The sequence below is a fragment of the Ovis canadensis genome, chromosome 2 (assembly GCF_042477335.2).
Source record: "Ovis canadensis isolate MfBH-ARS-UI-01 breed Bighorn chromosome 2, ARS-UI_OviCan_v2, whole genome shotgun sequence".
Lineage (NCBI taxonomy): Eukaryota > Metazoa > Chordata > Mammalia > Artiodactyla > Bovidae > Ovis > Ovis canadensis.
In genome coordinates, this window is record NC_091246.1 from 59,072,145 (window position 1) to 59,088,061 (window position 15,917).

The 15,917-nt window shown below is 45.2% G+C and overlaps 1 protein-coding gene across 1 annotated transcript in view; it reads right to left on the minus strand.

Moving 5' to 3' along the window:
* LOC138432640 (phosphoserine aminotransferase) overlaps nucleotides 1–15,403 on the minus strand; it is a 28,442-nt gene extending 13,039 nt beyond the window's left edge. Inside the window, exons 1-6 of the mRNA XM_069574084.1 lie at nucleotides 14,937–15,403; nucleotides 10,933–10,993; nucleotides 9,930–9,999; nucleotides 6,876–7,081; nucleotides 5,725–5,897; nucleotides 4,017–4,186 (exon numbers count right to left, since the gene is read on the minus strand). Coding sequence (XP_069430185.1) covers nucleotides 4,017–4,186; nucleotides 5,725–5,897; nucleotides 6,876–7,081; nucleotides 9,930–9,999; nucleotides 10,933–10,993; nucleotides 14,937–14,996 — 740 coding nt within the window. The 5' untranslated portion in view covers nucleotides 14,997–15,403. The remainder of the gene's footprint in view (nucleotides 1–4,016; nucleotides 4,187–5,724; nucleotides 5,898–6,875; nucleotides 7,082–9,929; nucleotides 10,000–10,932; nucleotides 10,994–14,936) is intronic.
* Between the last annotated feature and the right edge of the window lie 514 nt (nucleotides 15,404–15,917).

Below are 15,917 nucleotides of genomic sequence, written 5' to 3' on the forward strand. Positions count from 1 at the left end.
ATTTTCCCATTGATCTCTGGGTTGGGAAGATCCCCTGGAGAATGGAATGGCAACCCACTCCAGTATTCTTGCCTGGAAAAATCCATGGACAGAGGAGCCTGGAGAGCTACAGTCAGTCTATGGGGTTGCAGAGTTGGACACCACTGAGGGACTAACATTTTCACTTTCTTTTCACACAGTGTAAGTATACTGTCTAAGCCTGTGCGTTAAATGACTATATAAATCACAGCAGATCGATTCTCTGGAATATCACACAGCAATTCAAAGGGGAAGAAAGGCAGGCACTTGTCCTGACACAGCCTGTCCACCAGCTGGGTGGAAAAAGAATTCACAAAGCAGTGTATGGTAACACTTCATTTGCATAATTAAATATATGGCTCTATTTGCATCTGCCCTGCACAGAAAGCAGTTAACAGTAGTTTCGCCTCAGAAACCTTTGCCAAGATCTTGTGTTAACTTTTCTAAGCAATACAAAATGCTTTTTGGGCACTAGGGATTAGAAAAGCACCCCAGAAAGCCCTGGAAACTCCCTGGCTGTTCTGAAGGACTAAGCCTCCTGAGCAGGCCCACACTCCCATTCTGATAAGAAGGATGGCCTGGATTAGTGGGGAATATTTTGTTTCTCATTAGCTACTTTACTTCATACGATAGATAAAACGAATTTATACTTACAGGTCCCGTTAGTCATGGGAAGTAAATCTGCCTTATAGGGTTAGAAGGGAATTTTAGGAATCTGTTTGCTTGTCCACAAACTGGGCTTAGTGTTGAACAGAATGTCCACATGGTCCTTTATTCCACCCCAATTCACTGCTCAGAGTTACAGGCAATTATGTGAAGGCCAGTTGTCCAGCTCAGTTCAAACAAACTGCCCAGGGCCTCTGGTCACTTGGCTCCTATTTTATTAGAAAAAAAAAAAAAAGAGCTTCTTTTTTAACTTGGGACATTTTCAAGGACTTCCACGTGATACAAAGTTCTGAACTGTTCTGGGTGCCTTATCAGCTCACAGCCAGGCCTGGGGAGGGTGTCACGCACAAACCCTCCTCTCTCCTCCATTCGATGCTTGTTCTCATTGGGAGAGCTACAATTTTCTAATCTTAAAAATACACCAAATGAAATCTTAGTTTTCCAAGTCATAGACTGTAGGTAACTGCTCAGTCACACAGATGTTTACTGTTTTTCCTTTTCTCTTCTTTTAGAGTAAAGGAATCCAAGACACCAAGGGGTGTCCTGGGTCAGAATATATTTAACCCAATCTCTTTTGGCCTCCACATTTATGTGACTCTTTTTGTAATTGGCATGTAACTGCTTTACAGTGTTGTGTTAGTTTCTGTTGTACAACAAAGTGAATCAGCTATATGCAATCCTGATCAAATATTATTGTCAGTCCTGCCCTGAGATGGTCTGTTTTCACTATCCTGATCTGTCTGGAGAAGAAACCTTGCTCTTTTTCTCCCCTTGTTTCTGTGTGTCTGGCTCAGCTCCCTCCTTAGGCAGAAAGGCTCTAGGCAGGAAGTGTCTGCCCTCCCCCACCCTGTGCCCCTACCCCCAGGTGACCAGGTTGACCCTGCACACCTGACTGGTCAAGGCCTGGGGCAGAGGCCTGCACAGGCGCCGGCAGGGGCATGACCCTCTGTGAGCCACTCAAGGCGGACCTTCTCTCAGTGCCTCCCCCAGGTCTGACTCCAGACATTTTTATTTCCCATTAGACAGAGTCACCTGCTAACTCACTATTTCTGCTGACTTTTAATATTAACAGGCTGCATTTTAACATATTCATTACATTTTTTTTAATTGACTTCAAGGTCACTCACTCACATAGAAAAGGTGCCAGAGGGTAAGACAGTTCATCCTGCTCCCCCAGTCTATGCTCTGATCAGAACTGCTGGCCTTCAGGGCACATCCAGGGCCAGGGCTTTCCCGGCCCCACACACTCATGCTCCCAGAGCCTCGGAGGCCTCTGCCTCTGCCTGAAAGACTCACGAGCCCAAGACCAGACCCTGGCTGCTTGGTCTAACTGGTAAGGACTGAACGCCTCCCAGCACCTCCTGCCACAGTGTGGCCTGGCTCCAGAGCCCCTTCCCCAAGGCCCAACTGCCCAGCAATGCTCGGCACAGCAAGACTCCTTTCCCAGCTGGCCAGTGGTTACCGGTTTGTCCACTACCAGAAACCACAGAGACGAGACAAGTGGGTAAGACAGGTTCAGCCCTGCCCCGCAATCCCCACCAGGCACTTCAGAAGCACTGTCAACCAGAGTGAGACAGAGTGGGATTGACAGGTAACCAGGAGGAAATACCAGACACCTCCGTTGCCTGAGGGAAGCAGGGGACACAGAGTGAAGAGCTGCTGCAGCCTACGTGAGCCGCGCAGAGAACCAGCAACAATTTTCATCTGCATTCCAGCTGCGGAAAAAGCTCTTTTCTTCCTGTGGTAAATTATATGGAAGAAGTGTCTCTCCCACAGGCAGCACCTTGGAGGGAGACCGCTAACAAAGCCCCGGCCCGCATGTGGCCGAGGCCTGCACTGGCCTGAGCCCCTCTTCATGTGCTCTGTTATGAGAACATCCACCATCACTGAAAAACTTCAAAGAGCTGGACTCCAACAGCCATCTATTCTCCAGAGATGGGACACTTCCAGCACAAACCCACACCGGTCATTTTGCTGTTGAAGAGCATGAAGGCACCGGCTGCACTTATCCAGGCTTTCAAGTCAGACCGCCTGGGTTCAAACCCACACCACTGCCTAGAAGTGTGGCTTTGGCTTCTTCACTTGCAAAATGGGAATAACAATTAGAGCACCTACCTCCTAGGGTGCTTGGGAGAAAAAGAGGGCCATACACATCACTATTTGTATCACAGATGCCCTGGAAAGATAAGATAATCTATAAACTCTGGCTCTTATCCCTGCTGGTAAATAATAATACAGCACTAACATTGAGATGGCTGGACGGCATCACTGACTCGATGGACGTGAGTCTGAGTGAACTCCGGGAGATGGTGATAGACAGGGAGGCCTGGCATGCTGCGATTCATGGGGTCGCAAAGAGTCGGACACGACTGAGCGACTGAACTGAACCGAACTGAACATTTGTAAGCCACTGAGAGCCAGGCATTGACTAAGCACATGTTGGTGGTAGAGGGTTAGACACTACAGGCTCCTCCGTCCATGGGATTCTCCAGGCAAGAATGCTGGAATGAGTTGCCATGTCCTTCTCCAGGGAATCTTCCCAATCCAAGGATTGAACCCAGGTCTTCTGCATTGCAGGCAGATACTTTACTGACAGCTACAAGGGAAGCCTCCAAGCACATTTTAGACACATATTTTAATTATCCAATCCTCATCAGCAACTAATTACTCTTGGAGACACCAGATGTACAGATAGTTAAGCAACTTGCCTAAGCTCACACAGATTGTTAGTAATAAAACTTAGGCTAAATCCTAGGTGTCACAAAGATTTTCACCAACTTCCTGAGTCTGAGCATTAAAAGACCATAAGGTGGGATAGACCTACTCTCCCCAAAAGTGCTGTAATGCAGACTCTGACTAGGAGTAACAGGAAGCCAGGCTAATAGGACCCCTGCAGACTGGGTGAAAAACAGCGAAGTGTTTGTTCCAGCCACTGTGTTCAATGCCAAACAGTGGGCTTCAAGCAGGCCCAGCAAGGGAATGAAAAAGGCAGGTAGCCCAGCCTTTGAAAGTTCTTCTCTAAAGTTGCACTGCTTGTTTGAGATGCAGGCATGACACTTCATGCGCAGAAAGCTTTTGGGCTAATGGTGAACCACCAAGGCTACCAACACCAAACAGAAACACCCCAAAAAAGAAAGGCAAGGAAAGCTGATCAGAAAGTACACAGAGGAGGATGAGGAAGAGGTGAGCTGGGCAGAGAATCCTGAAGAACATCTGGGCGATTAGGTTACCAGTTCACAGAATCATGTCCAGCTTCAGAACGTCACCTAGTATTGATGGGAAATACTGAGAACCCCTCCTTCCCTGGTCCCCAAGCCACACCCTGGAGTTACCTGAAACAGGGAGGTGTGTTGTACAAGGAGTTATTTCCAGCCTGCACTTTGTAATCCAGGACCGAGGGGCACTCTTTGAGGGCAAATCCCAGCAGGTCATCTCGAACGATCACCACTGTGACCCCCGCAGAACCAACATTCTTCTGGGCACCAGCAAAAATCACACCAAACTGCCAAACAGAAAAGCTGCTATTTTAAACGTCCTTGGTCATCTTTCATAAATGTATGTCAAATTCCCCAGTCTGTTTCTAAACCACAGTTTTTATGAGGAAGTAACTCTATTTCAATCCTGTTCAGAGCTAATTCCCTTTCCTAAAGGAATCTCTATCTGGACAGAAAATCAATACTTGTGAGTTTAGAGCCTGCAGGTTACAAATCTGCCTGGTCCTTCTCCCCAGGAAGATGCCAGCCCAAGCCCACCACTGTGAAGACCTTGTAAATATTCCTAGTCACTCTATTACATCTCTTTTCTACCTCCAAGCCCATCTTTAAAATAAGGCTGCTGTCCTTGGTGACCTAAAGAAACCAATTTTTTAATCTATTTATATTCGTATAAAGAAACAATCAGAAGACACTGAGAAATGAGGCAAGCTGCCCAAGAGAGAAAAAAATTCAGAAGAGATGTTTTAATGTACTTTGGGACAATTTCCACGTAAGATATAGAACCCTCTTCCATGTCTCCCCCATGAAACCTTTAGGAAAATTCAGTAGCATCCCACATGGGAGGAAGGGGATAGCCTGGCCCAACAGGAAGAGGTATTTTTACAACTGACATTGTTTAGAATTGCCAGTGTATGGTAAGTGAAAATAAAAAGTAGGCTATAAACAAAATATATATATTCACAAAACAGAGTATTACTTAGCCTGAAAAGAAATGAAGTTCTGACATGCTACCACAAGGATGAACCCTGAGAACATTATGCTCAGTGAAAATGAGCTAGACATGAATATTGCATGACTCCACTGATGTGAGGCTATCTAGACCAGCCAAGTTCACAGAGCCTAAAAAGTATATAGAGAGAATGGTGGTTGCCAGTGACTAGGGGGAGGAAGGACTGGGGTTATTGTTTAATGGGGACAGAGTTTCAGTGGGAAGAAAAAGTCCTGGAGACGGATGGTGATGAGGATTGTACAATCATGCATATGATTGTACATATGCATATGTACAATCATGCTTAAAAATGGTTAAAACGGTCAGTTTTATAATAAGTATATTTTACCAGAATTTTTTGTTGAAAGGCACACTACCACTTAGTTTGTCTTAACTTCCTTACAGATTTCACCCTCCTGACCCCTGCCCCACATGTTGTGCAACTGTGGGTGCCTCTCCCACTGCCCACCCTGGAAAGCCACCTGGGAATCTCCATGTCCTATGGATGTTCTTGGTGCTGGGGTGGGTAACAAGGTAAGGCAGGGCTCCTTCATAGCCCCCCCAAGTTTGGATAATGCATATCTTCCCTTGACAACAGCAAGCAATTCCCAAGGTGTCAATGAAAAACATTTCTAAAAGCCACCCTCAAAGGCAGATGAATTCCCCAAGGACTCAAGTATGACTCTTGTGAGGCAACTGTCAACAAAGGGCGGTGAATGTCTGGATGTAAATATTCTGACAACGAAGGTCGGCCTTTCCCTGTCCCAGTGTATGTTAAAATGTCCTTAGAAAAACCAAACGGGGTTCCCCCTGACCCAGGCCTCTTTCATGCTTTACCTTGGAAACATCCACTGGCCTGGACAGGAAGTTTGAGGACATGTCGCAGACCAGCACTGCTCCCTTGACATCAGGGATAAAGTCAAACTCCACTCCGTGCACAGTCTCATTGGCGCAGTAATACACATAGGAGGCATCCGGGTTGAGGGTCCAGGTGCTCGGATCTGGAATTTCTATCACAGGAGACAAGTTAGGGACTCCACGTTTCCTCCCCTCTTTCCTTAGGGAGACAGGAGTCCACCAGGTATGACACCCCTCGCCTAGCAGGGGAAGACTGATCCCAGAGCATTCACAAGTAAAAGGCATCCTATTCATCTAGTATTACAATCACCACCAACATCCTAAAAGGATGCTCCATCTCACTCTTTTGACTTTTATCGGGGGCAAATAATCTTCGAGAATGGTGTGGTACGTATTTGGGTTTTTCCTTGTCACCCAGCATCCAACATCCTAGGTCCATGGACAGTGCCCTTTGGGTGCCAGTCTCCCTCACTCTCAGCTCATGTGATTCCAGTAGAACCAATTCTACCCACAGCCCTGAAGGTAGACTGCAGTTCATGTAAGGCCACTTGACTGATTTGGAATGGGACACAGGAGACATGAGACTGCTACTGGGAACGTTTGAGCAGAGGCATTGAAACTTGGGAGAATATAAGACAAGGAGCGGCTGCAGCCATCTTCTAAAAATGAGGGGGCAGCTTTCCTGACTGTGGAGGAGACAGAGGGAGATACCAGGACCAGGAGAGGTCCCCTCACTGTAGTCGGGGGGTGGGCCTTGATTAAGCCATACCTAAAGCCAACCCAGCCCCTGGGTTTTGCAACTAAGTTAGCAGCCCAGGTAGAGACGGAAATGGCAGCCCATGCCAGTATTCCTGCCAGGAGAATTCCATAGACAGAGAGCCTGGTGGGCTATAGTCCATGGGGTTGCAAAGAGTCGGACACAACTGAAGCCACTGAGCAGGCACGCACACAACAGCCTAGGAACACTTTCTGCAGCAGCCAGTTAGTAATCTTAACAGGAACAGGCAGCCAATCTAAATGGTATCAAACAGGGGAAGAAAGAATTGCCCAGGGCAGGGGTAACCTGCTAGCTAAGGAGGGATCACCCACTGGCCAGCATTTCACAGGCCAGCTCAGCTACCAGCACTTACTCGTGTAACTCCCAAGTTTGGGGTGGACCATATTCACAGTTCCGAACTTCTTGGCTTCTTCTGCAGCCTTAGCTGACCAGGATCCTGTCACCACATAGTCAGCACATCTTCCTGCTTTCAGGCCAATCAGGTTTAAGGGGACAGCACTAAACTGGCCACACCCACCTCCTTGTACAAAAATCACTTTGTAGTTGTCTGGAATGGCTCTGGGCAGAAACAGAGGTGACAGTAAACAGGGTCAAATGAGTGATGCTCCTCTAACACTTGACCCTGGGGTGGACACACTGAAAGCGCAACGGTAAAGCCCCATCTCTGCCTTCCCCAAATCAGTCATTTATCTACTCAGCTTCTTGCACAGATACTTACCAGGCCCCACAGTGGAAGTCTGGGCTTCCCTGGTGGCTCAGATAGTAAAGAATCTGCCCACAACGCAGAAGACCTGGGTTTGATCCCTGGGTTGGGAAGATCCTCTGGATAAGGGAATGGCTACCCACTCGAGTATTCTTGCCTGGAGAATTTCATGGAAGGGGAGCCTGGCAGGGTGCAGTGCTGCTGCTGCTGCTGCTGCTGCTGCTGCTAAGTCGCGTCAGTCGTGTCTGACTCTTTGCGACCCCATTGGGGGGTCGCAAATTGTACGAGGCCCATAATTTAAAAGCCACTTGGACATGACTGAGTGACTAACACCTTCACTCACTTTTCATGTTGAAATCCTATGGTTACTGTTTCGACAGAATCTTAGTAACACCCTGCTGTTCCTTCAGGGAAGCACTGGCTACCACTCTCAGTCCAGCTGGTTCAAGGGTGCCCAATCCCAGCTCCAGGGGATGAGCATGTGACCCATGCTGGTCAGTGGAATTTGGTTCCAAAATCTTGGATCCAAACTTCTAGAAAAGAGAAGCTGTTTCTATTGAGGGGAAGAACTTGTAGGAGCTAAATCTGCAACCACTAGTGGCCATCTGATAAAGCAAACATATAAAAAAGCAGATCCAGGAGACACAGGAAAAGACCTTCTTTACATCATGTGAGCTCCTGTACTTTTCTGTCCTATGAAGTAATAATTTATTTATTTATTTGCTTAAGCCAAGAGTTGGGTTTCTCACTTGTAACCAAAAGTCCTAAAACTATGTATGTGCTGGTCCATGCTATGAATCAGGTGAACAGTGGAGAAGGATCTTCCATAACCCTTTAGACCTCACCCTTTAGACCATAACCCTAAGACCTACTCCATATATATTGAGATTAAGAGCAAAATGATTTGATTCCAGCATGGAAAATTAAGATGATGATTGGGATAGCCACAGGCCATGGAAACTGGACCCGAGCTTTTGAGCAATGTCAGAACTTAGGAACAGGTTATGCAGAAGGCAAATGGCCAGGCGACAGAGCTCCAGAAAAGAGGCTTAAGGAAAGCAGCCAAGAGCTGGGCAATGAGAGAGGGTCTTCTCGCCAGCAGGTGGTGTGATGTGCATGTATCTGGTTCTGAGCCATGCCTGCCTATCTCCAGGGCTCCAGAGAATAGCAGAGCAGACAGGCCTTGGGAGGCTCTATCAGGTTATTGGCAGCTGGGAGGACAGCAGCCCAAAGCAGGGTTCCAGGTTTATGTTATTCAGATGCAGTTAACAAGGCCAAGAACTGGATGGAAGGACACCAGAGGCCTGGGTACAGGGGTCCAAAGGGATTGGCCCATACATTGAGCCAGAAGTCCAGGCTGGAGAGGCTCATAGCTCTGTAGGTCAAATGGCACGTCTCTTGGGCCAACATTCCAAGCATTCGTGAAGGACAGGATTGCTCCATGAACATAATGGGGACCCAGCAGGGGGACCCAGCAGGCAGCCCTGCGTGCTGTCAAACAGATGATGACTGCCTCTGACATGCACATTGCGGTGGGCTTCTAACACTCCTCAGAAAATGTCACTAAGCCTGCCCCATCTAAGGAATTTTATTAAGGCAACTTAAAGAGCAAGTTATTACACAATTAGTACAAATCCAATTTTTTTAGTGAAATAATGCAAGGATGGACCCTAAAACTTTAACAATGATTATTCCTGACTGGTGGGGTTATGGACAATTCCAGTTAAATTTGTGAGTTTTTTCCCTAAGCTTCCCACCATGAACATGCACCAGTGTTATGAGCAGAAAACAAACAAGTATTTTGTTTTTAAGGTGACCATATTTGTATGACTATATGAGTATGTAATGCATAAAACTGTAGTTTAAAGCAGCAATCTATTTAAGAACATAGTTTCCTCTAGGTAAGAAAAGCAGTGAAGATAACTAAGAGAGTTCATTTGAGGAGCAGATCCCAGAGTTCATAACCCTTAAAATTGCCCAAAGAGTCTGTTAAGAATGAAGTTTCTAAAGAGGCTGTGATTCAACAAGTCTGGGTGGGGCCCAGCACTTGAATTTTTTTATATTTCTCACAAGAGTTGATTCTGACAGATTGTATGAGGCCCATAATTTAAAAGCCAGTGAACTAAACTACAATTAATTATGCTGACAAAGTTGACCACTTGTCATTTAAATCCCTTCTAATCCAATTTAGGACTTCCCTTGTGGCTCAGATGGTAAAGCGTCTGCCTACAATGCAGGAGACCTGGGTTCGATCCCTGGATCAGGAAGTTCCCCTGGAGAAGGAAATGGCAGCCCACTCCAGTACTCTTGCCTGGAAAATCCCATGGACGGAGGAGCCCGGTAGGCTACAGTCCATGGGGTCACAAAGAGTCGGACACAACTGAGCGACTTCACTTTCTAATCCAATTTAACTTCCACAGTGCTGAAAACTCTTTCCCAGATATAATGATTTCAAACCTTTGGAAAAACCACATAAAAATAAACACACAAATGCAGGATGAGGATCAAATTAAAATCATTATGTAGTGATTAGTGAATCTGGGAGAATCTTTAAAAAGATCTTTTAAAAGAATCTTAAAAAGATGACTTTTAAGAATGAAATATTCTGAACACATAGCAGAATGTAATAATGCAACATACACCTATGTATACAGATTACCAAACAAGAACAACACAACTTTGTCTTTAAACTTTTATACTTACAACAATTCCCGTACAAGGTTCTCTGTGTTATTGATAATCTTAGAGAAATCTGTTGACCTGTGGCTCATTTCTGTGGAAGGAAAAATAAACAACAAGAAAAATATTCCAGTTCAAAACCAAAGGAACAAAAGTTATTGAAGACGTAACTACAAAATTTGCAAATAAAATAATAAACTGAAATGTCAGTCATATTGCATACAAATGATGGACCACACATTTTAAGAGAAAATTCAAATTAATCTTCAAACTGCAAACATTTTAACTTTATTGTCACAGTAGAATGATTTTTTTCAAGTGGCGGTAGTCACTGACTGAGCCATTCGCTAATTTATTCTTCAGTCTCTGATTTCTCATCACTTTCTCACAAACAAGAATTGTTTGCAAAGGCTGCCCTTTAGGACAACAAATTTAAGCACATGTCACTTAATTCAAATTAAGGAACAAAATTCAATAACAACAGCACACAAAGTTAACCCTACGATCTCTTAATACTCTATAGCCTCTGGAACTACCAAAAAAGAAAAAGAAAATTAAAATTTTTAAAAAGGTACATTTTAGAACTCAAAGGTCATCTTTCCTAATAGCAGAGGGGAGAGAAACAATGGAATTATTAACATGCAAAATCTCCCCAGAAAGGCTTGTGTACTTCTATGCGTTCAATGAGTTCATGTTTAAGAACAGCAAAAACTGTAAAAAGAATGTGAAACAATATTGTAAACGTTTGGGCACTATTATGCAAATGCACAGGATCTTTTGATCTCAGATCCTATGTATAGCAAAAACTGATTATGAAATTGTAAGCTGAGATATATAAACCCCTCACCAGCATTTATGTTGATTTCAAAATTACTTTGATCAAACATGCCACAGAAGTTATTAAAATTTAAAAATACATCTACAAACACCTATGGGAAGACCCAGTAGAAATTTTAGGCTTGATGATGCATTTTAATTAGTTCCCTTTAAACCTTGGACATTCACAACATCCAAAAATAAATCTTACCAAGAACACTAATCCCAATTCCTTTGTAGTCTAATAATTCTTTTTGCACCTCTAGCAACACCTAGGAAAAAAATATAAGAAAATAAGATGATTTCAGTATGCTATGCACAACTCTCTCTGGACACACAAACTGCAAGAGGAGGGGCAAGTAGAAGCTCCACCTGCTGGGTCTGCGAGGAAGCATCTGTCCCTGCCACAGCCAATCCCCTTTCTCTGCCTATTCCCACAGAACCCTGATGATGCAACTTACACTCAAGTTGAGTATGAAATTATGCAATATGACCAATTCTAAGATACAGTTTTTCCAAAGGCACAAATTTAGAGATAAAAACTCACTTGAAGGTAAAATAAAAATCAAGTAGGAAGTTGTCTAATAACAATTCTTTACCTGTCAATATCAGTTAAAGAATAACTTTGGGAAAAATCTGATTCCCTAGAAAATGTCCCCTTCACAATTGCATTTGCAACTCTCACAACTGCATTTGCCACTCTCTGAAAGCAAAAGCACAAAAAGTTCCAGGTATAGGGGACAAAAAAAATAATTTATGCCCAAATTAAACTGATAACTCAATTTTCCATCTTTTAGGTCTACTGGAATGGGTGGGTTGGGCAGCAAGTAGGAAGCACTTGCTGTGAATTAAGATTAGGCTGGGATGCTTCCCAGGTGGCTCTGGTAGTAAAGAACAAGCCTGCCAAGGCAGGAGATGTAAGAAGCATGGGTTCAATCCCTGGGTCAGGAAGATCCTCTGGAGGAGGAGACCTACTCCAGTATTCTTGCCTGGAGAACCCCATGGACAGAGGAACTTGGCAGGCGACAGTTAATAGGGTTGCACAGAGTCAGGCACAACTGAAGTGACTTAGCATGCACACATACACCCATGGGGGTACTGATCACCCCCTCAGCAATAGCGCTGAAGGTGATTTTCTCATCCCCAGTGTGCAGGTGAGGAATCTCAACTGAGTCGCCAAAAGAACTTAACTGTATGTCCCTGTCCAGCCCTTTGACCCATCTTGTAAGATCACTGCAATCCCATAAGCACATTCTGTCTCACAAGAGCAACTGGACAGGTGGGACCCATCTTATGGCCAATCCTCCGGTGCCAGGAAAGGCGGGGAAGGGCAAAGCTCATTCTCCACCCAGGGCCCCCAAATACACAGCTCACTTGCTAAAGAGGTGCCTCATTGTTATTTTTCCCAAAGGTAAGTAAAAAGGAAATTACTACACACTGAAAAGAAAAACACCTATTTCATATATATATATATATATATATATATATATATATATGTATTATGTATGTATGTATACACACACACACACACATTTTAATATGGGCCTCCCTGGTGACTCAGATGGTAAAGGATCTGCCTGCAGTGCAGGAGACCCAGGTTCAATCCCTGGGTTGGGGAACATTCCCTGGAGAATGAAATGGCAACCCACTCCAGTATTCTGGCCTGGAGAATTCCATGGACAGAGGAACCTGGCAGGTTACAGTCCATGGAGTCTCAAAGAGTTGGACATGACTGAAGCAACTTAGCATGCACACATGCACACATATATGTACTTATTTCATCTATATATTTCATACACATTTCAGTAAGAAGAATAGAAAGCCCTTATCAGAGATGCATGCTGCAGCGTTTACAGGAATGAAATGCCATAGTATTTGGAACTAGCTTAAAATTTATCCAGAAGCAGAAGGGGAGAAAGAGAGTATAGGGGAGGGAGTGCTGAAACAAGATTAGCAAAATGTCCTTAGTTGTTAAATCTTGGCTGGGTCTATAAATTTCATTATATTATTCCCTCTCTACCTTTGAGTATGAGTGAACGGCCATAAAGTAAAAATATCAGAAAGAAAAGCTCTAAAAATGTATACAAAATAGGTGAGACAAGCCCTTTGTAGAAGCATCCTGCCATCAAAGGAGGTTGCCTTAAAATATACCGGCTAAAGATCTCATAAAACATAACCTAAACTAGATCGCAACTTGAGTGAAAAAACATTTCAGCAATAAAGAATCAGACACAAAAAAAGAAGGCTTAAGAATTTGTCATCATTTTTGTTGGACACATTAGCACTGGCTGATCAAACAAACTTATAGTGAATCCTTTTCTTTAGTATAAACAAACATCTATGATAGAGTCATCCTTGAACTTCTTTTCAGACTCCCTTCCTCTTATAGAATTCTTTTATAGTATTCTCTGAAAAGAACATCTATAAAGGTTTATAACCAAAACCATTATAAAAAGGTTTAAAGACTTCTACCCAAAAAGCATACCCCTCTAATCAAGTGAAGTTTATTTTTTTTCAAACTGAAGAATGCAATCATTTTATGGATCACAACCGATATTTTTTTAAATGAACTAGAATAGACCAAAGCAGAATAGAATATATAATTGTGTACGTTGTAGTCATCAGGCTAAATACTTCATAAACTTTTTGTTTTAATTATGTGCAGGTACTTGCTCACTTTGTGAAATATATTTTTCATTATGGTTACAGCCAAAAGAAGTTTGCAAAACTTCTCTAATCTTTATAATTCAACTAACTCAAGAAAAAAACATAAATAGAAACAGCTGCCCCCTTCCAGGTTAGAGAGCACATATGAAGGCATAAATCCTCCAGGAAAATAAATAATAAGTAATTGTATTACAATTATCTTTATAATAAGTACAGAACAAATTACACAGGAAACAAATATGCAAAAGTCCAAAACATGGAGGGTGAAAACCAGTGAGGGTAGCAGAAACGTTTGCATATTTATGACAGGGAATCTCACCTAAAACAGACTGCAATAACTAAGAAAAAAGTAAGCCCTGTACTCTCAGCTACTATGAGCACTGAGAAAAGCAAAATGTTCTTTCCCGTCTACAATTATAAAAATTCTCTCTTCTTAGGACAACACAAAGAAGGCTCTGTCCCAGGGATATTTCCACTCTGTTTAACAATAGATAATTGAAAAGCACTTGGCTATGTCCCATGTTGCTACAAGGTATTACCAGAGTTATCCCGGCTAGAAAAAGCAAAATGTAACAGCAGGGGCAGCTGGTCAGCGCGTCCAAGGCACATTAGAAACTAGGCCTCCTTCACAGCTGGGGGGTGGGGAGGAGAATGGGGGTGGGGGGAGCGGGTATTGAAGGTTAGGGAAGGAGCTGGAACCCGGCTGGGGGCTGGGAAGGCAGGGAATGAGTTACACTTGCACTTGAAAGGTCTGGTAATGGCCCGGGGGTGAATTCAGTCATTCATTTGCTCCAGAACAAAATGAAGCGAACCGGGCTAGCTGCCCAGTGCTTACCAGAGCTTGAATATTAGAATGCCTTTAGCGTACACGCCAGTACAGAGAGGAAAAACCTATGCGTGTAACAGAGCAGAGAAAAATAGGTTTAGGGATGGGCGGAGTCTCTGAGAGGCAAAGAGGAAAAGGCTGGGCTGTACTGAAGTCTTTCAAACTTACATTTTTGAAAAGCAACATTTCCAAGTGCTAGCTGAAGCCAACACTGCTCCCGAGGGGTTTTGCACGGGCCTCTAGTTTACACTTCGCTCCAATTAACACGATCCCCCATTCACCACTCACTCACCATGTTCATTCACCCATCCACTCAACACTGCCTGGCTCGCAGCACTGCTGAGCAAGGCGAATGCACAGTCGAGCTTTTTCTTTCCCGCCGCACCCCCAGTCCGACCCGGTTGAAGGCACAGCGCCTGAGTTTACAGGTGTGTTGCGCAGCGAGCCAGCAGGTCCCCGGCGGGCCGAACTCAGCACGCGGCGCACCAGTAGCCGGCGCCAGGGGCAGCTGAGCAAGCAAACTTCAAGTGTCCTTCTCCAAAATATTCTTCCAAAGGCCCACCCGCGACATATCCTGAACTGAGCGTGCACACTCATGCAGAGTATTCAGGGGACTCGGGGAGGGTAGAGGGGATCCGAGCCCTCCACGCAGGGATGCACAGCCACCAACGCGCCTGCTCCCGCCTGGAGCGCAGTCCTAGCGCGCTCTCCCTGGGACTTACGGAGCGCGGCAGCTTGGCAGGCCCGGGTCCGAAGTTGACCACCGGTATCAGGGAGTCCATGCTGCTGCTGCAGGGACGGCGAGTCAGCCGGAGAGGACCTATCGATTGGGCAGCGCAAGTTTGAGGCTGGCGAGGACTCTCCGCTCTCTTTTAGTTCCGAGAGGCGCCCGTAGCGGCCTGCACTATCGCTGGCCCTGCGCTGATTGGTTCGCGCAGCGGGACTCGCATCCCTATTGGTCGTGCTTCGCAGTCACATCTCATGAGCAGTTGCTCCACCTCGCGTTTACTGTTTCAACCCTTTTTGATCAATGCAAGGCGCGCGGGAGATTGCACCAGCCTGTCGGCTCGGCTGCTTGCCCGCCCGAGAACCGTGGGCGGCTAGAAGCGGTTGCCCTTGCCAAAATACGTTGGCACTTCTGCACCCTTGCGGCCGGTTCCAGTCCTCCAACCCTGACCTCAGACTCCGTGGGCTGCACGGGGAGATGCGGAGTAAATCATTCCTCACCCCCATCCAACTACATCTTCACCAGACCATAGACTGGACTGTGATGCATTTGTTTGAGTCAGCAGTCATTAACTTACTAAACTTTCCTAAGCACCCCGCCGTGGGCGCCAGATACTACAGGGGAGAGGCAGAACCCCCAAGGATGGAACTGCAGGGTGAACTATGGGCTGGGGGTGGGTGGGTGGAAGATGAGGTTCTCTGCAAAACATCAAGGGGCCAAGGGTTAAAGCAGGATTAAGAGACGTGTGTTGCCAAGGACGCTGAGAGGAGCTTTGACCTGGGAAGTCTAGATGCTTCCCAGGCAAGTCCTTTTAAGTTGCTGATGCTCCGTTTCCTCTTGTGAAAAGAGCGAGCTGGAACCTGGCATTACCTCTCGGGTTTCGCAGGCGGTGACAAGCTGTGAGTTTAGAAACGTGAGGAGATATTAACAAGAAAGCGATACCTCTGGGGAACCTCAGCCCAAGCCAGGGCCAGGC